The sequence below is a fragment of the Ischnura elegans genome, chromosome 10 (assembly GCF_921293095.1).
Source record: "Ischnura elegans chromosome 10, ioIscEleg1.1, whole genome shotgun sequence".
Taxonomy (NCBI): Eukaryota; Metazoa; Arthropoda; class Insecta; order Odonata; family Coenagrionidae; genus Ischnura; species Ischnura elegans.
This window is the reverse complement of record NC_060255.1, coordinates 21,043,893-21,070,037: the sequence shown is the minus strand read 5'-3', so window position 1 is coordinate 21,070,037 and position 26,145 is coordinate 21,043,893. Positions and strand designations below refer to the sequence as shown.

Genomic DNA, 26,145 nt, shown 5'->3' with positions numbered 1-26,145 from the left:
ACCCAGAAGATGGAGTAATTCCAGTCATTTTGATTTCCAATATATCAGCGGTTCCCAAAGTGGGGGTCGCGACCCCCAAGGGGGACGTAGGCCGTTCGGAAAGGGGTCGCGAGATATGTACTAATAATATGGTGAACAACGTACTTAAACTTGGACGACCATTTTTAGGGGGTCGCGGCTAAAAAGAATGAGCTAAAATGGGTCGCGGAAAGAAAACGTTTGGGAACTGCTGCAATATATTAATGAATTTATTAAACAATAATTATAATTCATAAATTATTCAACAATAATATTAATAAAACTTCTTAACAGCGAACAAAAGGTGTGTAATCTGAACCATCACATCCAAAAAAAACTTGGATGTATTATATTTTAGTGGTGGGGAGATGGAGGAGGGGAGCGAGAGGGGATCAGGGTATGGCAAACTTTTCTGCCCAAACTTTTCCCCCCAGGCAAAACTGCTAGTTCCGGCCCTGAAATGAGGTAGGGTCACTCATCTTACTTTGTCTGTTGCACTGGTGGACGCCCCTGCCTCTAGAATCCTCCGCACGACACCACTGTGACCACCAAGTGCAGCATGGTGAAGGGGTGTTTGCTTCTCAGCATCTACAGCCTCAAGGTTCGGCTCATCCAGAGTGTCCAGCAGGAAGTTGACAACCTCCAGGCGATTGTTGTGTGCGGCACAGTGAAGGATCGTGTGTTGTTTCTGAAAGAGAGCATTTTTCACATGCATTATTTTGGAGCACTGCATGAAGCAAGTGACTTTTAATGCAATCACATGCACGGGTCCAACATCATATACACCAAGGATGAAGTTTGCCTTGAAAAAGTATTTGGCTTAATCAGGATTCGAACCCGGATATCCTTAATAACAGTCAGGCATGTTAGCCAAGGCATGGGCGGATGTTGGTGAAGCATGTGACGTCAACACCATCTTCAGGAAAACCCATCCTGAAGTATGCTCTGAGAAGATAAATTGGTGGTGTAATTGGCTAATATGCCCGACTGGCAATTGGGATATCCGAGTTTGAATCCCGGTTGGCCACATATTTTTTCATGGCAAGCTTAATTCTTGTTGTATATTGTTTTGGAGATCGCAGTGGTTGAATCACTTTTTCTCTCCCTTGTTTTATCTTTTTTTCTCTCAAGACTCTTGTTATTAGAAAACATGATTGGTTTTCTTCAGTTACCCTTGTGATACTTTGTTCTCATATTACTTAATGATTCTTGAAGACAGATCAGGGCTGAGGCATCAGTAAATGAGTGGTATTCAAGATATTCATTGACTGTAGCCAATTATTTTGATATAGATTTAAAAGTGATTAACAATGAGAAGTCTGGTAATGAATAGTGATCAGGGCTGTCCAGAGTCATGCTTTGGATCAGTTTCATACACTTCTCAGTGTATGTGGGACTTGGATCACAATGCAGGGCTCCCACTTAACCTTGAAAACCTTAAAACCATGAATAAGCCGTTAATTCTGTCTACCGTATGAAAACCTGGAAAAAGCCATGAATTTCATCATGAAATCTTAAAAATCTCTATAACTTGATTGTAGAACTACGATTGACAAATGAAAAGAAAAATCGATATGTCGATTATATTTCAAGGTCAGTCTTGCGCAGACGCTGTCCACGCATTTATCTGCATGCTTATATTCGAAGTGCAATTATTGGTCCATGTGCCATGACGACACATTGACCTTAATCCTGTGATTGGAAGACCGGAGGCTAAAGTGGTCATTAACCCCGATGAAAATTCAGACACTTCTTCACTTCCCTGCCACCCTGCTCCCTCCATTTGCCCACTCACAACCTTTAGCCAGCCCTGAATTTTGCTAACGATAGGTGACGTCATAAGAGATATTTTTGACGTCATATTAGATACTTTCATTGCTGCGTTTGCATTCACGGTGTCTGTAACATTTATTAAATTTTTAGTTACCGTGTGGGCAGTGATTGGTACGTTATCAATATTTCAGCCAAAAATGGCTTATCATCATACCGTTAATTTGACGACAATAAGTCTGTGAAAACCTGGAAAAAACAGTGAATTTTATAGTTTAGTTAGAGTGGGAATCCTATGTTGCTAAAGGGTCTCTAAGACCTGAGTAAACAAGGACTTCCTGTTCACAGTAGCAGATCTAGGGGGAGGTGAGAGGGAAAATTTTCCTCTCCATACCAAGAGAAAAAGGTCATTTTGAGGCTGATGACTTCATACTTAAAATCTGAGCATATCTTATTGGTGATGTACCAAATTTTTTTCTGGCAGAGGACCTTATGAGGAAGCAAATACTCCTTTAATGTAAAACAAATACAAAATTTTTATCGTTAATGAAATGAAAAAATTGTAGTATACCACTAATTTATTTTTAAGGGTGACTTATAGTTTTGATGCAGCGGCATTATTCTCAGGTACAAAGAATTCAGAAATAAAAACTTTGCAAGGTTCACTGTTATTTAATTATGGGCACGACCCAGGTTTTGTAACTTGGTTACATCGTCAGTTGACTGATGTAACCACATTACATCAGGTAACTGACGATGTATCCAAGTTACGAAACCCGGGTTGGGCCCATAATTAAATAACAGTGAACCTTACAGAGTTTTTATTTCTTTATTTCCAATATGGAGAGGTTTCACAAAGTAAAGCCTAAAGTTATCAGTTATAGAAAGAGTCAAATCAAATGCATGGTCCAAACATATGATCCAGGTAAGGGAGAGGAAGAAGGCTGGTGAAAGGGGTGGACACTCATTGGATGTAATATGTACGGTGTTGATTGCGGGTGGTGGGGGTAGGAGAGGGAATGAGGGGGTGGGGTGAAAGACCCTTGGCAGGCGTGAGTTTTGAAGGGTTAAGAAAAAACCTTGTAAAATTCAAGAGAATGATTTTGATATCGACCAGTGTCATTGCTGTGAGACATCGTCAGGTGCGAATACAGGAAGAGTATGTACTTTCCTGTATCCTATATCTTGTACATATTTGCACTTGACGATGACGAAACTGGTCGATATTAAAATCATTCATGTGAAATTTACAAGGTTTTTTGATTTAGCATGAAGCAATTTAACCTAGTTATACCTCAAAGCTATCAATTTTATTTTAAGAGTTGTTGGTTAGTAAGGTAGTGGTGTCCATGAGAGAGGGGGTGGAGGATTACGGGTTAATGCTTTTTCTGTGAGGGTGAAAGAAGAAAGAGGGTTCTGTGAGAATTGTTTTGCAAGTGTGGTAAGAAAAAGATAGTGACAGGTTGATCTGGAGCGTATTACTTCATGGGGCAGAAATATGGATGCTGTGGAAAGAGGATAAGAAACTTTGAGGGGAGGATTGGAGGAGATTGAGAGTTGGATGGCACGAGGCTAGTTACCTGAAGTTTGCTTTGGGGGTGCTTAGGAGGTGTGTGGGTTGCCTATACCGGAATTTTGTTGTCACTTCGCATTCATCAGGAAGCTATACATTTCAACAGGTCAGCTGTATACTTTATTGGCATAATGCCGAAAGTTAAGTTCAGCGTTATTCAGCAGATATGAAATGTAACTATATTGAAAAATGGAATGTTCAAGGATAGTTAACCCTACGCTGGTGTTTTTTTTGAGTGAATAACTTAAACTTTGTTTTTCCACAGAATGTGTTGTTAAATCACGACCAAAGTTTTGACGGTTAACGTCATCTTCTGTTAAGGAATGCATTGGTGGATCATCTTAAAAACTAGAAGGGTGACACTTGAGATATACATAAAAAATAGATGGGGCGGGGGGGAGAGAACTTTTATACGAGGGTGTATTGAAAAGTAACGTCTCCAACGACGCCATTTCCGAACGCGAGCCGCTAGGCGAAATTTGACAACAGAATTGCATTTCTTGGTTCCTACGCTAAAATTTAGAACCACTCACGTTACTTAGGGTCACTCAGTCGCTGTGTAGCAATCGTTAAGGATGAAGCTCCCTCTTAGCGCGCCCGCCAGGTGCGAAGTTCGCTAAGTCTTTCGATTTTTGAAAGCGAAAAAGTTTTCTTCGATAGAAATTCGTCACCAGTTAGTGAAAGTATATGACGAGAAGTGTATGGGCATCAAAAACGTGCGGAAATGGTGTCGGGAGTTTTCTGATGGACGGGAAAACGTCCACGATGAGCAGCGGTCGGGGAGGCCGAGTTTGCCGAAACCAACTGCGGCTCGAATTGACGTGATGGTGCACAATAACCGAAAAATAACCCTCATGAGATTAAGGAAGGTCTTAATGAAAGGTGTGGCAACTTCTCCATGCAGAATATTGTGTAGGAGGTCCTCAGTTACAACATGGTGTCTGCCAGGTGGGTCCCTAAGCAGCTCTCCGATGAACACAAGAAAAAGTGCGTCCACATGTGTCACATCAAACGATCGCCATACTCAATGAATTTGGCTGGGATATCATCGACCACACTCCTTACAGCCCAAAAGTTACCCCGAGCGGCTAACACCTTTTTTCCGCTTTCAAAAAACTCCTTGAGGGACAGAGATTCAAGTCAGACGAGGAAATGCAAGACGCAGTCGACAGTTGGCTGCGAGACGCAGCGGGAGAGTGGTACGACGCTGGTATTAAAGAGTTGGTTAAAAGGATGCAAAAAGTAATTGATCATCAAGGCGTCTATGTAGAAAAATAGCAAAATGCTCAGCCTTTCCAATGATGTACGCAAAGTTGAGAATAAATTTATTTTCAATTAAAAAAAATAGGAGACCTTACTTTTCAATGCCCCCTCTTAATAATAATAATAATAGATACCATTAATTGGGCGAGGTTGAGATTAAAAAGTCCCCTCCTCCACCTAAACCCTCGTTAGCGTCAATGCAAACTTATATAAAACGGTAAATAAACGTTTACAATACAAAAATAAACAAGTACGATATACACTATCAGTGAAATGTGAGACAAGTAAATGTGGAAATTTTGAGTAAAAAAAAGATTTCTATATGTGGGGAAAAAACATGAGGACAAGGGTGTAGTATCCTTCAGCGAAAGAAACCCACTGCAGGAAAACGCCCTCGCAGGAAGGGGGGCGTGAGAAAACGGCGAAAAACTACTGAATGAAAACTAATTTCATGATGCATGCAAAATACATCATAGTTAATGAGGTGCATAGTAAGGGCTCCCACTCGACCGTTAAAACCTTAAAACCGTGAATAGGCCGTGAATTTCGTCTACCGTGAAAAAAACCTGGAAATAGCCATGAATTTCGTCATAAAACCTTAAAAATCTCTCAAACTTGATTGTGAAACTACGATAGACAGATTAAAAGAAAAATCAATCTTTCGATCATGTTTCAAGGCCGAGTCACGTGCAAATACTGGCCACGAATTTATCTGCTCACGTGTATTCGAAGCTCAATTATGCATTGGTCCGTGCGCCATGACAGCACATTGACCTTAAGCCTGTGATTGGAAGGCATTAACCCTGGTAAAAAATCAGGCACTTCTTCACTTCCCTGCCACCCTGCTCCCTCCATCTTCCCACACACAACCTTTAGCCGGCCCTGAATTTTGCTAATGATAGGTAACGTCATGAGAGATAGCTTTTTTATTGCTGCGTTTGCATTCAAGGCATCTGTTGCGTTTGTTACATTTTTAGCTAACGTCTGGCCGATGATTGTAACGTGACCAAAATTTCTGCCTATAATTCCTTTTCTACAAACCGTGAATTTCATGACATTTGGACCGTGAAAACCCGGAAAAAACCGTGAATTTTATAATGTAGTTAGATTGGGAATCCTGATAGTGTGGAGAGGTAGAGTGTAGAGGTGAGGGAAAGGTGGGTGGAAGTTGGGAGGGTGAACGGATTGGGGTTGGGTTTTCCCCAGGTTGCGAAAAGTCAAGGAATGTGGTGGGGGGTGAGGAGGTAGGTAGTGCTGATGCTTCCCGAGCCGACTAACTGCAGTGAAGGTAGGATTAGTAAGAAATCGAGGGTGTAGAAGGGGTTGAGGGAGGGGGAGAGGTTGGGGAGGGGAGAGCGGGAAGAAGTTCAGTGGGTCATTAACAGATTACATAATTTCCCAAGTTCAAGTACTTCTCTATAGTGGTACCTCCTCTATCCTCCTGTAAATTGAAAAGAAATTACAATTCGGAAGGCGATACAGTGCGAGGTAATTCGCAAAATGGCCCACGTACACTTACCTTAATCTGATAAATAGTTAAATAATAATATTAAACGTATTAGATACTTAATGAACGGTCATTAAAGCTTGTGAGCTGCTCAAATCGATAAGAGAAATTACGTTTTGCGTTTACTTTTGAAGCTCCAACGAAACCCCCGCAAAGAAATATATGCACACCACATAGTACAACATACCTGGTTGCTCCTTACTGGACGAATCTCTATGACCTTGAACTCACGCGTTTGTTAATAAACTCGTTTTAGGCAGCTGATTGAAGCAATTTGGAAACAGCCTACATAACCTTAATTGGAGTTTCCCAGCGTGCCAGAAAAAATGAAGGTACATTAGAAACATGCTCTCAAACGAATTTGGGTCAAGGATATAGAATTTTGAATATACTTACGGATACCACGTCCGCGGAAAAACCGTGTCGGCGCATTTGATTACAGATTCAACACGTACTCCGCCAGGATTCTATTTTTGGATTAATTTGTGCGGTAATGTGGTTCAATCGGGGTACGACCTTCATTACCTGTTGCGGATAACGTGCTTGGAATGATGCCCCTATCATTAAAACGGACTTAAGGCGTGCATTGAACGGATATTCGAAAATTGTACGTTACTGATATGAAATGAGACGATAATTTTCCGAGATTAATTCACAATCGTAATCTCACGCTCCAATAATTATAATCTTACCTATTCATCGGGATCTTATGATCTCTGTTACTAATATCATATCTCATTATCTTTACCTGTCGGGTTGTTATTTCCTTTCATACTTGGATTATTTTTTTCTCTTCAAATACTAATAGAACTGCTGAACAGGGAATGAAAAAAATGTTGGTTATGATAATAGTGTACTCTAGCAGTGGCGGATCTATGGGGAGAGGGGGCTGAGGGAGCTATAGGCCCCCCTTGGGTATCCAATTTACTCTACATGGAATGGTATTTTTTCCGACCCCAAATTAGGCCCCCCCCCTTGTCCCTATCCAGGATCCGCCAATGTACTCTCGTAATTATATGATCTTAGTTTCTTTTTGATGCCTGTAATCCAATTTATTCCGTTTTCCACTGTATTTTTCCTTTTAAATTGCATTTTAGGAACAATTGTAATCATATGCTTCAGTGCCTTCATAGGGGTCTAAACATATGTGATAATAATATCAAATCTCGCAATGAAGTTTAGTGGGATTTGTAATTCTTTCTATTCTTGGGTTAAGTTGTTCTTTATTCTTCTACACTGTCTGGTAAATAGAGAATATAATCGAAGGTAAGGCTTGGGTTTTGAGGAAATGCATTTTTCTTTCGCTGAGACATTTTTTTTTCTCTTTGTTATCACTAATTGGATGCATTTCGTGTTTCCGCATTAACTCAGTTTCGGCTTTTATTTAAAGAGCAAAGGGTAATTATTAACATAAAATATTTTAGTTTTTGTGTTAAAAGTTTCAAAAATTTTTTGACGAAATAAACTGGCGGAATCGAGAATTTATCGAGATCTGGGAGCTCTTAAAGATTTGTTGAACGATATATTACCACTTAGGCTGCACAATTAGTAAGGGGTCAAGTTAAATGCCCTCTTCAAGGTAAATTTATCATTCCAGATCATCTATGCAACTGGTGATTTTTTCACTCATTTCACGCTCAAAGGCGTATTTATTTGCAGTGTGCACTCTCTGTAACTATTTTATTTGGAGCAGCAACTTCTTTAGAGACACAAAAACTTGAACATTGGGTGATTCAACTGACAGCCCGGAAATTCACTTTCCCAACGTCTGCGCTGTGTCTTCAAAGTGCACGGTTACATTCAGCACAGAAATTTCGTGCACCGGAGTCGTCACTCAGACTGGAACGTCACTCTACACAAAGGAATGGATAAATTTAAAATATTGTAGAATATCTACCCAAACATTATTTACTTTTTGTGAATATGATGTAAGGAAAGCTGCTCGGTGAAAAGGAAGAGGAATGTATGTATTTAAGAGGCGTGTTTTGGGGAGTCGATCCCCTCTCTCAATGTGATGATTTAGGCTGTCTAGCACCCGATACTTAGAGCTATACTAATGTTTTCTATTAATCTACTAACACTATCTAACTACTCTGATTTTTAAATTTCACATTTTTTATCGTGTATTGTCCTTATTTAAAACTATTTAACCAAACGTTTCATTCATCTTGGCCGGCTTTAGGATATAATCTATGTACCTATTTCACTCATCAGAACAGTCCACAATAACCAATGGCGACCGAGGACTATTGGCTGCTCAAGAGATGAACAGAGAAAGAATCATTTGGTTGAAGCGACAGGCGAAGCTTTAAGTTACATATCGGAACAAGCCACAATAACCAGTGACGACCGAGGACCTTTGGCTATTGTAGATATCTTCAGAAAAAGGACCCTTTTTGGTTGAAGCGATAGGCGAAGCTTTTAGTTACAGAAGAAGGTATCAGACGATGGAAGCCTCGTTTTAGGTTCAATACGTAGATGAACCTTTTAAGACGAGAATACAATGGCGTGGGCGTCCGTTCTTCTATGTGCCTACATCTTTCTCCTTTTCCATAGCGGCACGCGCCAACATCAGTCGGGCTGTCGCCCACGGCATCGACGGAAAAGGTGGTGCTCCGTCTTGTTTCCCCACACATATATATCGCACTCCTTCCCCTTTCCTACCCACGCCTTCCCATATCGCATTGCCCGGGGTACCTTTGTATCCTTCCCTTCGAGAAATTTCTCTCAAAATGTATTTCCTCTCCCTTGTATCGCAAAAAAGTAGGCGGGTTCCTGCCTACCTGCCTGCCTGCCTCCGCCCGGTATCTGAATGGTCCTCCTCCCACGCCGGAGCCGATCGCAGCATCACCGGGAGCAGCAACAGCAGCGCCCAACCCACTCCTTCCTCCTCTCCACGAACCACTTCCGTCCAATTTGCGTCGATACGAAGCGAGAGGCAACGAAGTTACAACGAGCGCCTCGTGGAGCATGGTCGGATCGCGCGCGTTGGTGTGCCCTTCATATTTTTTTTATTGAACGAAAAGGTGCGTGCGGTGTTCGAAGTTTCCATGTCAGATTTTTCTTCCTCTCCAAATCTCTCGTAAATATAAAGAGAGTGTGCTCAAGGCGGCTGGGGAGTAGCCAGAAGTGGAGGACAGCATTTAATCCTCAAATTATTGTTGGGGCATCCGTTGAAACTATTTGGAAACATCCCTACATGGGATGGGGATCAAAGACAGTAGTAAATTTCCATATAGGTAATTTAATGTTTACCCTTTGTGTCATTATGAAGGTACGAGGCATCAGGGGCACAGCTAAGAATTAAGGCTAGGGGGGGTTTTAGGCGCAACTAAAATTGGGGGTCTGAGGGGTATGGAATACCCGCCGGGGTAAGCGGGAGGTGCGGGAGCCCTCCCCCAGAAAAATTTACGATAAATGTTTCAAAATGGTGAGTTTTACGGCTTTATGAGGGATATTTTATTAATCCTTACTCTATTATGTAAGTAATATTAATCCAGTTAAGTAAAATGGATTAAATTTTAAAAATTTCTGGGGGGGATTATCTCCCAAAACCCCCGCCCCTCGCTGCGCCACTGCGAGGCAAGTCCAGAAAGGAAGAGTACTGTTGAGCTCTCGCGCCGTGGGAATTTTTTCAATAGTTGGCGACACTGAGTGGTAGTGGGGGTAGTCTCTGAACACAACGGGTGCCGGCGACCTTTGTACCGAAATTCACATCGTAGTGGCCACTTCTGTGAAATAAGTCGATAAGAAATTCCGCCAAGGGCGTGCTGTCGCAGCTCATTGTTGGAATTTTTGAATTGGTTTGATTGGGACATTTTTAAACCTCTCTCGACACTTTATGGACCTCTATGGATACTCTCCAGACTTGGCGCTTTTCATCTTTTCGCAAGACTAGAAAATGATGATGTGTAGGAAAACATTTTTAACCGAGGAAGTGGCGGAACAAGAGGTCAGTGAGTGGACGAAGAATATGGGGGGGGGGGGGGGGTAGTTCTATGAGGAGGGAATCAAAACTCCTGCGCCACAGCTTAAAGACCGTTTTACAAGGGGCACGTACTTGCAAAATCTGACGTGTGTACGAAGGCGCAGTCAAAATTGCATCGTGTAAAGCGGTGAATTGCAGGACGACATGCAAGAATGCGTGGACGTGAGATGGAAAAATAGCCCCTGTTCTAATTTCATTCATGAATTCGCGCAATTCCACGCCATTTTAGAAATTAATGCAGTTCTAACCTGCGAAATTCCGTGCCCCGTGTAAAGCGGCCTTAAAATCTGCGTAGAACGGAAATGGACTGCGTGGTAAAATTAGTAACAGCCATATTTACCTTTAATATCGCGTGATTAAAAAAATAAGTGTATTTTTATGAAATAGAAAAATTCATTACTCTTACTTTCTGGAAAACCCACGTACAAGTAGCCTCATTTAAATCTCTATTTAATACCGTTAACGAATAGGCTACTTGTAACTTGATAATGACACGAATTGCCGAAACCTTGTCGGTCAAAATGAAAATTCTTTGGAAATTTACCACTATTTCATTCTCATCCCATGGCCCCAAATTATTTTTCATCATCACTGGTCAATAATCCTAAGATTGGTTTGACGCAGCTCTCCACGTAATTCTCATATCAGCTATTCTTTTCACACCGACGTATTTCTTCTCTTTTACATCTTTCATTACCTGTTCCACATATTTTGTTCGAGGTCTTCATTTTCCGTTCTTGCCATCCACTTGTCTCTCGACGATTGTCTTCATCAGGCCATCATGTCTCAAGATGTGTTCTATACAAGGGCCTACCCAGGATCAAAACTAGGGGGGGGGGGTCAAGCCGTGGCCGTTCAAGTTGCAACACAGGAAAGGTTAAGGAAACTAAAATTTCAAGAAAATATAACTGCGCATTATTAGTTTTTAAAATGATTTTCTCGAAAAAAATATACTTATTTTTATCACATGTTTTATACTAATATCACTTTTCTTGAATATAAAAAATATTTTCATTTTGAACTAAATTTACTTTAGCTTTTGGGGGGGCAGCTGCCCCCTGCTGGCGCTCGCTGGGTACGCCCATGGTCCTGCAAGATTGTTCCGTCTTCATATTAAGTTTTCACGAGGCTTCTCTTCTCTCCTACTCTTCTTAGGACTTCCTCATTACTAACTCGGTCGATCCATTTGATTTTCATCATTCTTCTGTAGCACCACATTTCAAAGGCCTCTATCCTTGCTTTCTCCCCTGCGGTCATTGTCCATGCCTCACTTCCGTATAGGAACATACTCCAGATGTAGGTTCTTATAAATTGTTTCCTTCCATATCTAAGTTTCCTACTGTAAGCAGGTCTCTCTTTTGGTGGAATGCTATCTTCGCTTGGGCTATTCTACCGATAATTTCTTTCTGGCATCTCCAGTTGCTAGTGGTCCTGCTTCCCTAATAGCAGAATTCATCCACCTCCACCAGGTTTTCTTCCTATTTTAATGTTTGTCTTGGCTTCGTCTCTCCTGCTGCACACTATCGCTAATCACTAATATCTTCGCTTTCTTTGTGCTTATTTTCAGTTGATATTTATCCATTACCCTACCCATATCAACCAGAATATTTTTCAAATCCTTCTCTGTTTCTGCTATGACGGCTATGCCATCGGCAAATCTAATGCTAATTATTTCTCCATGGAAGTTCACACTCGAAGCCTTTCTTTTTTTATTAAGGTATTATACCAGTTAAGGTAGGTTTACGCGGACTGTTTTGCGAGTTAGCTGAGCCAACCCATATCGGACCCATATCCTATAGACCTACTACCTCTTATTATATCAATAAATCCTACTTTACTCCTTATCCTTCCGCGATTACCTAAAATTTGTCCTTCTAACACGGATTTTAACATCCCCTTCCGCTGAGTACTCGCTCCATCCAAACCCTTTGCCTCCTCCGTATCTCATCTACATGCTGCCTCTCCTCAACCACCATGTCCAGCACCTCGTTATTCCTCCTCCTCTGCGTCCATTCCAACTCCTCCATTCTTCTCCACACCCGCATCTCGAACACCTTCGGTTTTTTCTCTTCCTAAGTGTCCATGTTTTTTCGCACCGTAAATTTTTCACCGGTTCCGTCAAAGGTTTCAGGTCTTGTCTTTTTCCACTAGCCATGCCAGATTTCTAGATGGTAAAAATATTTGTAATTTTCCCGTGCTACAGGTTCAATTTTACAGTTGTCTAGGGATAATAATATCGGATTCGCTTGGAGAGGACTTTGCTGCATAAAACATACGGAGAGTTTTTATCTTTTCATCTAACGAGCAATGAGTTTATTATCCTCTGCGTGCCACTGCTTGCCGTAAATTGAAGCTAAAGGGTGGTTTCCTATTTTTTTATTGCCTAAATCGAAAGATTATTACTCCTTCAGTACTTATTTCATGCTTTTAGATTTTTAAATGAAGATATCTATTTTTCACGATTAAATGAAAAGTGAACATTTTCAAGCGCGCGAAAACGCGACGGGTAAGTATGAATGCCGGGAAATCTCCGTGTGACGTCGTTCTGGTTCCCGCTGCCGCAAGTGAGGTGACCTTGGGGCGAGGCTTTGAGCGCTGATACGACGCAGGATGCTAGCAGGTAACCGAGTACCCTGCCAGCTGGTAGCGTTTGGCTTAAATAAGGATTATTAATACCTTACCAAACGAAGGATACTTTCCGACCTTGGTCAGTTTTAATAGGTGATTATTAAGACATGTTTCCCTGAGCTCTGTGCCTCATGCATGCATTAGTAATCTCAGACGATGTAATACTCCTATCTACTCGTATAGAAACTAGGTCCCTGTGACGTCACGTGGAGTGGCATCGCATGGGCGCCAATCTGGCCTTTTTCAAATTAGGTTAAAATTGACTATTAACATTTGTCTAAAGTGGGATTTCTAAAACCAAATAAATTGTTTGTTATGAATACACTAATGGTGGGTAGCGAATCGCAATCAATGCCTTTCGTTTTCTTTGATGAAGAAAACTACCCTATTGCAGTAGAATGCAACTCAGTATTTTATCCTAAGTAGTCATGGGCTAAAAGGCCATCGCAGTCACACACATTCTGATTTCTGTGTGAGCAAATGAGGTCATCGACTCAATCCACCATAAAATGCCTTGAAAAAATGCGTGATTCGTGACATGCGTGTTTGATGGAAGTCCCGATGAAATTTCAGGGTTCATGATTATTTTTTTTGTTTTGGGTCAAAGAAAATATGTCATTTGAGCAGTGATAGTTTTACTGCGTGAGTCACTCCGATTGTTCGCAGGTGAACAGTTTTCCATCCTTTTAAGTCTTTTGGTTGGCGGAATCTAGAACGAGGAACTCATCTCTCTCAGTGGAAGTTCGTTTCCATAATTGCGACGGGAAGTTCTCTTTTGTTGGAACATCTTTAATAGGACTGTGGGACTTCAAAGAGTAAAGAAAATCAAATCCGTTTCGAGAAACCATTTTCATTACTGCTATTCTTCTGAGCAATCACCTCTTTCTTATCCGTTGATTAACTCGAATCTGACGTAATATTTTGAACTCATCTCCCATCTATGGGCTGCGAAAGGTTGATCAATCAATTCATTGAAGCCTAGGGTTGCGAGATAAATCTTGGGTAGGGTAGAAAAATCATTTGTTTTTACTTGCATCGTAAGAACGATATGCATGTACATAAAAGGTGCCATCGGGCGATTCCAGTTATGCCTCTCAAACAAAATGGATGTAAATTTTCGTTTATTTTGCGGTGATTGCGAATGTATTTGAGAATATTTATTCTCTTATTGAGACCAGTACATGACGAATTCAATCCTACAAATGCCCAATTACTGTGAAAATATGGCCAACTTAAACCAATATTCCTAATTCAGTAAAATGATTTAAACGGAAGAGTCGAATCAGACCAAATTTTGATGTATGTTCCGTCCATTCGCTTGTCTCTTGTTTCGGAATCTTGGCGTTATTAGATAAACGCATGATATTTTCGATTCGATTCCATCCAAGAATAACTTGTCTCATTCTCATTCCTTTCAGTCTGGAAGCTAGGAAAAAAATAGAATCAGCCCGCTTCAGTTTGGTGCCTTGCGTAGAGGTAAAGAGGACTTCGAATTCCATGAGGCCGCCCCAGTGAACTCTGACTTAAAGTTGAATTTCTCCTTGACTATCGATATTCCTTTGATAATATTTTTTATCTGCTTCAAGCATCATAGTTTCCCGAAATATTCTTTCAAGCCTCCTCCCATACTACTGAGTCATTTTCAATTTAGCTGCTCTTTTGTAGCTACGTTCACTTGGTCGATGCATACGCCTATCTCTTGTCATTATAAATCGATTTCAGTGAACTATTTTGGGATTTTTACCTGGGAGAACATGTTTCTACGATGAGTATTGTTAATGTCAAAGAAAATTGTCACAATAATGCAAACTCTAGCAAAAAAATAATTTAAAATAAAATCAACTATATTGCACAGCATTGAGACCAAAGCACAGAAATTCATAGGTGAAAGAGAAAGGATTCAGAATATTTGCGGCATAGCCCTGAATTAATTAGGATTCGTCAAGCGTATTGTGGGAAGATTTTCGGATGAGAAAGTAAAAGAAAGGTGCTATTTCGCTCTCGTCCGACCGCACCTTGAATATGCAGCGAGCGTATGGGATCCGGTGCAGAAAGACTTAATCCGCGAACTGAATAAAATACAAAGGAAGGCTGCGCGTTTCGTCAAAAACTGCTACGGGCGTACAGACAGTGTTACCCAGATGTTAAGCGAATTAGGCTGGGAGCCGTTGGAGATTCGGAGGCTGCGCGCTAGGCTTAGATTACTTGAACAATTGAGAATGGATATCTTTAAGAGAGACACAGAGAACATATTATTAGAGCCACACTATATTTCCAGGTCCGATAGAAGCGATAAATTAAGAGAGATGTTTTGCCGAACGGATAGATATGGGAATTTGTTTTTCCCCGAACCATAAAGGACTTTAATAAACGCTAGTCCCAACCTCGTTAGAGCACTTCTTTTTTTTATAGTTGTAAACGGCTGGTGTCCTAACACCCCCTGCCACACGCCTTTTAGGCGGCTCGCGGGGTATTATGTAGATGTAGAAATGTCAATAGTTTTCACACTTTTAATTCAAAACTCAACAACCCACCTGGGTTTCAACACATTGTGTCATTTTCAAGGTGATACAACCAGCGCTCTCTTAGTATTTCTACCCAGGCCAAGATAGGGGCATGGTGGGGGCATATGGAATTGATGTGATGCCTCGTTCAGATTACGATTGTTCCAGCAATCGTTGGAATTATCGTGCATTCGCACGACGATGGTTAAAACCTTGCTGCCCTCTAGTACTGACATCTAAAGTGAACCGGAAATTGACGGTTAGCAAAGCTGTTGATATATGCAGGGTCAAGATGTGATTGTGTTCAACGTGTATTTACCGAATAATTTTTCTTCCGCCCATATTCTTCCTTCCTAGGACAAATCCATGAAAAAATAGAATGAAGAGAGCTTCACGAGCTTTTCGTCTATCTCTAGTCGTTTCCTTTTCCGGTCTCCCAGCGCCTAACCATCGTAAAGTGGCAACTTACGTGAACTATAGTCAGGACATGCATTCACACGGCTAGTTCGGCCAACCATCGTTAGGACGATCGCTCGGACAATCGTAATGTGAACGAGGCATGGGTGGGAGGGGGAACAGTTTGGGTGAACAAATGAATGAAGGCCGATAACAGAAACATACAACAAGTGGGGCGTGAGGGAAGGTCAGGGTTTTGACGTCATGGGGATGCTTAACATTAACAAAGGTGAGTCAGTACAAAATAGAACATCATTACAAAGTTCATCCGGGCTATTGGCAATTTCGAATTTTTCCATGAAGTCAAAGTTAAGCCCTTTTTCATTACAATGTAAAATATCTATATCGAAATTGCTAAAATGGAGAAAGGATTCGTTGTTGACTTATTATCTTTATCATTAATTTAAAGATAGCAAAATTGCACACTTCCAGGTGGTAAGAGAAAGGTATATAATAAATGAAAAATATATAATAAAACACGAAAAAAGACACTCAATTCCCATCTACCTCCTCAATCTTTAATGAAAAGTATTATTTTTTGGGAAGAGATCGAAGATTTTGCTGGGAAACCGTTTCAGTTCATGACGATGATTTTTAAGCAGGAAAACCTGTTGTTATTGGTCCTTATGTACGGCACTTGATCTAATACAATGTTGGTGATTAACACCAGTAGAATGGCAGTTTCTATCGCATTCCCCATGAAATTTCGCGACTTAGTGTAAAATTAATGAAAAGAGCCGGCCCGGTTTTCTCTCCATTTCGTTCTGCACACTCAGGATATTTATTAACTGATCAATTAGTACCTCAGAATACTTCAATAACAATATTTGAAAGCATTTTATTCCAATCCAATGCAATTCTTCGATGATGAGGATGGTATTGATTTGCACGTTGCCTAAATCACAATAAAATTACTGCATATCTTAGGTTCAAATAAAAATTGTATCTGCGTCAGGAATTTTATTGATAGCAAGTTAGTTTCCCTCTATTATGGCCTAATTCACTCTGCATCGCGAAGATGTGTGAATAATTGGCCATATTGTGGACAGAAATGTGCATGAATATAGAAAACTTAATGGGTAGAACTGATCAATGCCCGTCCTAGACAGTGAAAAACTGCCGTTCTCTTAGTGTTAAGGTTGATTGGTTTCCTGGAGTGTAGGTCTTTAAGAATTCAATCCAAATTTTTTGGCCAACGTTTTTGTATATTTTTATACCTTCTTCAGGTCTTCGTTTTGCAATTAATATAATTTTTTTTTAAAGAGGGAAGGGGTGCTGCGAGAATGCTTCTAAAGTACTCCATGAAAACCTTACTTAATCGGTAGAATACTTTAATAATAATATTGTGGTTACGTTTACTTGAAAGAAATCATATACATTGCTAAAAATAAGTCCCGAAGAAGGTATAAAAATATACCGAAACGTTGGCCAAAAATTTTGGATTTTATTTTGAAAGACATTCACTCCAAGACACTAATCAACGTGTAATATTGAGGTAAAGAGAAAGGAAAAACTCAGTATTAAGGAAATGAGTTACGGAGCAAGAACTTGCACGTCATCAACTCTACTGAGCGATCACCAATTTGTTCTCACAGAGCGCAATAGTCTTGCTTCCGGCTTTGCCCTTTTCCCACCCGCCTTCTTCGACGTCGCATAGGCTTTTGTGCGCAACTTAAGTTCTCTCGACCCATCGCACCGAAGTGCATGCGTTATTCGTGAGGAGGCAGGCAGACCCTTTCCGTAAATGGGACGACTCCCTCGAGTTGACTCTCCCACCGCGAGCGAAACTTTTGCCGTGAGAACCGAACGACACCGGATGCGCCCCAGAGGCGACATTTTTTTATTTTGTTGTTGTTTCGCATGGGGTAGAGGGTCCATTAAGGGTCTAGGTTCCGAACCCTATCCTTTCGCCAGGGTATAGGCCATCACTTCGCTGGTCAGCGGGGACTTCCCTAAGTTATTGTGTATTCATGGAAACCCAGTCGCCGAGCTATATGACTCGATGTGAATGTGTTTCGGAGCCCAGAATTGTACTGTCGTGAAAAAAAGAATCTTCAAGTCCCGCCTCAGAGATCAGAAACTCTCCGCTATATAGCGATACATAAACACACCCCTATAAATTAATGTTTTATTATATTTCTCTCATAATTATATTTGTGCACAGCGCTTATGGAATGACTTCATGTTAAAACCTAGTTGGGTGATAATGAAGTAGTAAACCGGGTTATTAAACACAAATTTTACTTGAGCTTGCAAGATTATAATTTACTTTAAGCCATTCAATGATAATGAAAACATTTTTTAATTTTCAATACATAGCAGTAATGGTGGGAAAGGCAACAATCTTTTACTATCTGGTCGTTAAATTTTTATTTTGAGCTTTTCCACGATTATTTTTTGAAATATGTAATAAGATTATAAAAGATGCTGTATTGTAGTGAATACTTGGTCATCGGATAATGTGATTTGTGAGGGATCTGTTTAACATGGAAAGAATTAATTGAATAAAATTAGTAATATAATGTAAATGAGAGTAATTTTATCTATAGTTTGACGTGTGATGTAATATTTAGACCACTTTATCATGTTTTATGATCAAGAGACAGTGTGCGTCTTTCTCTAGAGCCGCTGTTTGTTTTCCCTGAGGATTTAAATAACAAATATTACCATCGTTTGAAATAAAATACTAAAATTATATTAATTGATGTTGGGCTAAATTTGTCAGAAAACCAGTGGTGAATAACCTTTACTTCGGTGATAGCTTTACGTGGTAGTCAAATTTTGCACAGGTGGTTTTGGGGAGGCCATGTTAAGAATATCGTTACTCTGCAAGGAGGGCATGATAAATTATATTTAGTTACGTCCACGATTGATTGTAAATCTAGAATTTTCGAGCATATAACACACTTCACAAAAAAATAAAAAGAATATGGAAACCAATTGAATTTCAGAGTCCTTCAAATTTTATTAATCCTTTCCCCCTGCAGGGAGTAACGGAGGTCGAACTAATCGAGATTTCAAGTCTCACACAAATGGACTATTCTTTTGCACTCACCACCTGGTTCTGACTGCATTATGTAACCCGTCTTCCTTAAAATGTTTGCACCCATTTGCAAGTATTCGCGGAATTTATCCTCTCCTTTATATTCTCGTATCGAATAAAATTATTTTTATTTCAATCGGAAAAATGTTAATTCAGACTTTTAATTACGATGAATGTCCTGTGATAAGTGTTTCGTGAAGACTGACCTTTTTCAAAATTCGCTTTGAACAGCTGATGGCAAAGTTTTCCTCCGCCATTTCACGTCCTACTTGCGGCATTCCCTCCCTTTCGTGGAGGGGCGACTAATTTGGTTCAAGATGTGCCCATTAGAGGGTGAAGTTTTGGAGACATATGCGCCCATCCCACGACTCATTTGTTCCTTCTCAGGACGTAGAACTTCTGGAACTCGTCTGGTGACGTAATGGCGCGTCAATTTAGCAAATTATGTGCATTCTACCGCTTTCTGTTCACTCGTGGTGAATAGACCCGTTTACAGTAGAAGGAAATCCGATGTATCTTAGTCGTCATGTTAGTCTTCGTAGAAATGAAGGCGAAAAGAATAGATAATTTATGGGAGAAATAATAATCAAAATAGCATTGTGTACTGTTATGTCACTTAATTGATAAGGTCCAAGTTGAATTTGAAGTCGAATTTCCTTAAACAAACAAAGTAAAATTTACTATTGATGTGTAGATAGAAAAATATGTATTGTCCTGGAAAAATAGATAAGAAAAAATAACATAACGCAGTTTAAAGGCACATTAATTACAATAATGTCTACCTAACGTACGGGGGATTAAAAAAAAGTTTCTGAGGGTGTTCATCCCCATCGAAATGAGGAAAATAAAATCTTATGCATCGTTGTCTGAATTTTTTAAATGAATCATGCAATAAAGCAAGGTCACGTCATACTGTGATCCAGTGGCCTCACTATAACTATGGGGGGGATGGTGGTGAGATTCCCGCCCCCCCCCCCCAAGCCTCAGAGAAATAAAAATAATTAAGAACTACTGTCTAGTTTTGAAAAGTAAGAACTGCATCTGCTTAACGTTAAACCTTTCGCACAAAAATGATCTAAAATGCATTTAAAGGCATGCCATTTTTCAAAAATTTTCCTGGGCTGGGTTGCGTGGGGGAGGGGTCGCTATCCCATGCCATCCCATCTCCCTCAAAGCATAGATCTAGTTACGCCACTGCTGTGATCTTAGGCTTTGTCGCATGCTTTCCGTAGTCTTGCCTGTTCCTAGCGCGATCCACGAATACTGCACAAGAGGATCGCCAAGTCGGCCTCTGAATGTGTTGTCGCCCACCGCGCATTTAAATGGGTTTACAAAAGCCGCCACTCGCGTCGCTGACGGATAAATTGATCCGAGTTTCACGGGGAAATAAGGCATAATTAGGGGTATTTATTGAAATGTATATTCATGATGATGTGATTTATATAATTTATTACTTTTCAATGATATTCCTCGCAATTACAAACATTATTCTCCAAAATATTGGAAAAAATTAGAGGATCGCATTGCATTCATCACCGCGCCGCGGACATTTTTAATAACCGATTAAAATGCGACCGAAGTGGCAACAGAAATCAGCCTTAAATGGGATCGAATTGGGCCTCCTCCTTGCGGTCCCCTTGTCCCCAGCTATTCTGCACCCCTATGTGTTTCGGAGCAGGCGTTGTTCCTGTTGACGGAGTTGGTGGAGGATGACGTGGAAGGAAATTACCTATGCTTCAAAAGGCGTCAAATTGTCCAATTCAACTCGGCATTATGTTCCCTTGCTTTTGCGCTGTGTTGAAATTCTTTACTTTAAGCGGGGACAGCAGCTAACCAGTGGCATCCGCGACTACACGCGCCGGCCGGCTACAATTAGTGGTGACTGACGAATGAAGGCATCTAGCTTGTATCGGACTAGGTAAAAGATACTGTGCATGAGTTGTTAATTATTTATTACATATGTAAATAATAACTATCTGCATGAATTTTTGGCAAATTATAACCAATGCACGAATCAATACGATAACTTTTCCGTTTTTCTATTACTAACTAATAATCTTATTAACATGGTGGCATGTTCGTGTCCTTAGCACTTTCCTATTTTCTGGTCTAACCGCGCGTGTCGTCCTGAGTGATGGGTCTGTGTCCAGCGAATGAGCACGTTTCTGATTCAGGCTATGTTGAGTGTTGCATGCCTGATGTGGGATCACCCCGTGCCATACACCCTGGTGGTGGCTTGCACAGTAGATGTAGATGGGGGTAAAATAATTTTAAAGTAGAATCTTCGCCGGTGAGTACATCATGACGCAAAGAATGTAGAAGTAAATTTCATGGAAATGTGGCTAAGCTGGGAAAATTCGGTCAAAAAAAGTCTGTTTTTCTCTTCAGTAAGGGTGAGTTCGGTGAGGAAGCTCTCTCAAGCGGTCAAGAGGAACTGAACCTCGCTGTAACTGTACCTGTGGAATCACATGTATAACTAATTAACTACTACGTAACCCCACTTCCTTCGCCAAAACCCTTTTTTACCTTGTGACATGACGCAAGTCCTGAATTTTTGGTTGTTTGTTTGATGTAATCTTCTTAACTTTGTTTCTGTGCCTCCTAAACCCCTTTCCTCAACCACATTCTTCCTTCTGATCCTTTTCCCCCCACTACTTTTGAAGGCATATATAACTGTCTGAAATAGGAATTTGTTAGTACCTGACGATGATTGTGTAGCAATCGGAACACGTGCTGTAAGCTGTTGAACTAAAATCAGTGAACAGTAATCATTCGATATGTTTTGCCGCGATATCTCTCCCCAAAAAGTTGACTTTATCCTATGGAATCACCCCATGCCACACACCCTGGTGATGGCTTGCACGGCACCTCGTAGATGTAGACGTAAGCCTACGCTAGAACTGTAATAGCGAACGTACGTAACATTTTTGCTTGAAGGGATCTTCTCAAACATTTTAACGTGGGGTTCCGCCGTCATTTTCTCAGCTGCAAACGGAGGAGGTGTGGGGAGCGGGCGTTTGACTAATAGCAAGTGCGTGCGTTGCGCTAAAAGTTTTTGAGGGGGGGAGTGGGGGAGGGGGTTATATTTATGGCCCTTCGTTCCCCAAGGAGGTCGTCTCCTCGCCCATCTTCGAGGCCAATTTCTTTTCACTTTCCCCTTTGTCCTCTTTATTCTTCTTCTTCTCCTTCCGTGCAATCCCTCGCACCTGTGTGTATAGATATTCGCTTCGGGGAAGAGGGGCGTGCTCCCACGTGAGAGAATCCATTAAACCACCCTAAACATTGGTTTGATCCCAATGTACAGCGTAACCTCGTTGAGTATTGGCGATCGTGTCTGTCAGGACACTTCAGGTATGGGATAAGAATGAAAGACAGTGGTAAATTTTCACTCAATTTTTATGTTGACCGAGCTGATTTCGGCACTGTGTCATTATCAGGGTCAAACGTAAGCATTTAAATTACAAGACAATATAATACTGTCTTTTATTCTCATCCCCTGAATATATTAGGCATTTCCACAAAGTTTTTCCGGATGCTCTTAATGCCGCTATACGCGGTGAATGATCATGCTGAATTATCACGTCATCATTCAAAGGATCATGCGAGAAAAATAAAGCATGTTCTAATATTCACTGAATGATCATGCTCATAAAGGTTCATTCGCGAATTTTTCCGTTACACACCGCGAATGATTTTATTTGCATGGTCATTAACGGAAAAATTCGCCAATGAACCGTTATGCGCATGATCATTCGGTGAAAATTAGAACATGTTATATTTTTCTCGCATGATTCTGTGAATGATCACATGATCATTTGGTATGATCATTCACCGTGTATAGCGGCCTTTAATTTTGTCAAAATCGGTTTCTCCCTATGTTTCTTGCGTACTCGGGATAGTTGTGCTTAGCAATGAATTAAGATGATGGATGGATAATATTAATTTTTTTCCAACTTCCCCGCAAACAGCACTTAGAGGCCTTTACAAAGAAGGAATTAAAAAAGCATGACACAAAAATCTATGTCCTGGATAGGGACCACCTACCCAGGCGGGATTCGAATCCGCGTCCTAAGGTTTGGCAGGCAAGGACTTTACCCCACCGCCACCGAGGCCGGCAACCAAAACATAGGGCTAAATAGGGCATAAAAATGGTAGGGCTAACCAAAATAAATGTAAGGCTAGGTCAACCCAATTTAACTCTCTTAGGGCCGATTTCACCAACTTCTCTTTGATCGGCCATCAGTTGATCGGCATCAATTCCCTGATCCGAGATCAAATCTCGCATCCGTTTCACCAACATCTGATCCTTGATCAACAATCAAAATCACTTGATCGGCAATCGCGTAGCATTATTATTCTCATAGATTTGTAAGTAGCTTCCCTATTGGCTGTCTACAGCGCATTACAACGGCATTTGTTATACCTACGTGAAAACCTCGACTTTCGAGTTTAAAAAACAGCAAATGCGAATAATTTCTCTGAGTTGGAGGAATCTCATCTCGTAGAAACTCATTCAAATATTATATGAAACAAAAGAACAGATGCTAATACATGCAATGAGAAGAAGAAAGCATGGAAAGCATAAGCGTAATATAATGAACTGAAAAATGGTGTACTAGCTTTGGAAAATAGAAAAATATAAATTGAGATAAATTAGGCTACCCTAGCCAAAGTGATGGAAAATAAATAAATAACATTTCTCAAATCCTAGGTTTTTTTTAATCCTAAATAATGTCATCAAATCTAAATTCCAAGTTATACTATCCGTGAATTGAGGTAAAAAAATATTTCTGTAATTTATCTGCAGGTTTAATATGCTATTGACTGTTTAAAATAGATGACATTTACCATTTAATTTTTTATGCTCAGGTAAAATGTAAAAATGAGAGAAAACCATTTACCATGAGGAACCATGCTATGGTTATCATGAAAGAAGAATTCATTTTTAAGAAAACTCATAAAAGTATGCCATTAATTAAGGCTAGTCAAACAGCTGCTCCTGTGGATCCCTCTCCCATGGGTTGATGAAGATTCACATTGGCATCTTGAATGAACACCTTGAATGAGTACCTTCTCATTGAATATAATTGAAATTTTGTGTAAAACCCCATTAGTCACAATGATGAGGAAATATGTATTTTTTTCATTCTTAGTCCAATGGAGAGGGAAGGAAACCTCTGTTTCAATACCCCAAAACTATGGGCATACCCAGCGAGGGGGCAGCTGCCCCCCCTTAGAAGCAAAAATCAAAAATGTCTTTTTGGAAAATAATATTTTTTCAAGCTAATAAGTTTAAAAATTAATAAAGAGTTGTTACAGTTTCCTTAAAATGTTAATTTCATTCACCTTTTCCATGCTTAAATCTTACCTACAACTTGAACAACCATGGCTTGCCCCCCCCCCCCATAGTTTTGATACTGGGTACGTCCTTGCCCAAAATAACGTTCAAATGGGTTTAGGCTTTGCTCATGAGCAAGCCTAAACCTTCCTCTCTCCTCTGTTTACAGGGTGTAACAAGGGGGTTAGGAGGTATGGCCTGAAGGGATAACCGCCATCACCTTATAAATAATCATCTGGTATCTCTGCACTTTAAACTTTAGCCCTCAGATGAAAAATTTTGAAAATAGTGCTATCGTGAACAGACCCAAGCCACCGAATTAGTCAATTAATGTGTAGGGGAGCAAACTGCCTGGGCATTGATAGAAAATTAGGACTTCTTATTTCCAAATAATTCCACATTTTTTCCTCCAGATGAAGTTGTTGGGATATGCATGCAGTCTATTGCCCCAAAGATGCCTGGGAATCCAACAATCCCAAAAAATTCTTCTTCCATTCTCACAAATTCCACTAGGAAATTGTATGTATTCTTGGTACAGCATTGCTTTACAAAATGGGATCTTTAAATTAGACTGCTTAATTTACTCACTCTAAGTAGTTCACCAATTAGGTACTATGTATCTGCAAAAACGTTTAAATCTCAGGAGCTTCATAGCTTCCTCTTACCTAATTACATAAATGTATATTGCAACTTGAGGCAGGTTAAATGACTGTCAGCTACATAAAATAAACCTCAATGAGAAAATAAAAAGTCAATTAATCTCATTCAGACCATAGTTTGTTAGGTTATTTACAATGCCCTGTAAAATATTTTAATGAGACACAATCAAGACTGCATTTTAAGATATACTGGAGCAATGCATTTAGAAATTTCAAAATTTATTTTCAACATAAATATCAAGAGTCAATTGGTAACCACTGCTATCATTGAATTATTCCCACCACCATTGAATTATGATGAAAAATAGATCTGAAGGATATTATATTGCCATGAAGAATTTATAAATATGTATATAAAAGGTTGGTAAGAATTTCAATCGCCTAAATCAGGTCGATTGCTCCCTAGGGAACTAGCAACTGACCTACCAGCTACATTTGGTATCTTATTATTGTTTGGTGAGAAGTCTATCGCAATACATAATTGCAATAATCTGTATTATTCATTTTAATAACAGTCTACCAACTAGCTATGTGATGAGCTACACTTTCAGGTGTATATAATCATTTCCAGGCCTAACTCTAATCAACTCATACTAGCATTACAAAGGTCCTAGCATCAAAAAATTCCAACAGCAATTTTTTCTTTTTATTTTATTCACTTGTATTTTATAATGATAACATGTGAGGATTATAGACCAAACGAAGAAAGAGATTGCTCCATTTTCATGCTTTGATTTTAAAAGATAATCCTTAACTTAATTTCCGAGCATGTATACAGAGGATGGTTATGATAGAATGATAACAATAATGGCACAACAAAATAAACTAATCAAGTATATTTTATTATACTAACAAAGCTGCAGTATATATCAAGCTATAATTGATGTGTGAACAATGTAGCGTTTTAAAATTTATACTTCCCATATCTAAATTGCTGTAAACCATCACATGCTACAGTTAAACAACAGTTTTATATTAACACAATTCATGAATTTGCGCCCACGATCTTACCTCTAATCACATACTGACATCTATTTATCACTTCCTTATATTAGGAGCGACAAAATCATCATACCCTAGAGCTCATGTAAAACAAATTGTGATATACATCCAACAGCAGTAGACATTACTCAAAAACAATTTAATGTCGTTGATACATAATATAATTCATTGAAGATTATGGTTAAAAATCTCTAATTTGCATTCCAATATCTTATTAATACCACAGCTGTAAATGTAATGTATGTAATTAAATTGTCGATGCCATGATTTTACACCTTAATGTATTTATGTATTACTATGCTGAGTATTCAATAGGTAGTTAAGAAAATTAATAGGATTCTCTCACTGGTTTATGATTAGCCATTTATCTAACTTTTACATAACATTGTGGGTTAT

At 39.8% G+C, this 26,145-nt stretch overlaps 1 protein-coding gene across 6 annotated transcripts in view; it reads right to left on the bottom strand.

Moving 5' to 3' along the window:
- Window positions 1–26,145, bottom strand: part of LOC124167291 (ankyrin repeat and death domain-containing protein 1A-like) — a 461,220-nt gene that overhangs the window by 20,337 nt on the left and 414,738 nt on the right. For all 6 annotated transcript variants that reach the window (XM_046545218.1, XM_046545219.1, XM_046545220.1 and 3 more), the window contains exon 6: window positions 503–706. In XM_046545218.1, coding sequence (XP_046401174.1) covers window positions 503–706 — 204 coding nt within the window. The remainder of the gene's footprint in view (window positions 1–502; window positions 707–26,145) is intronic.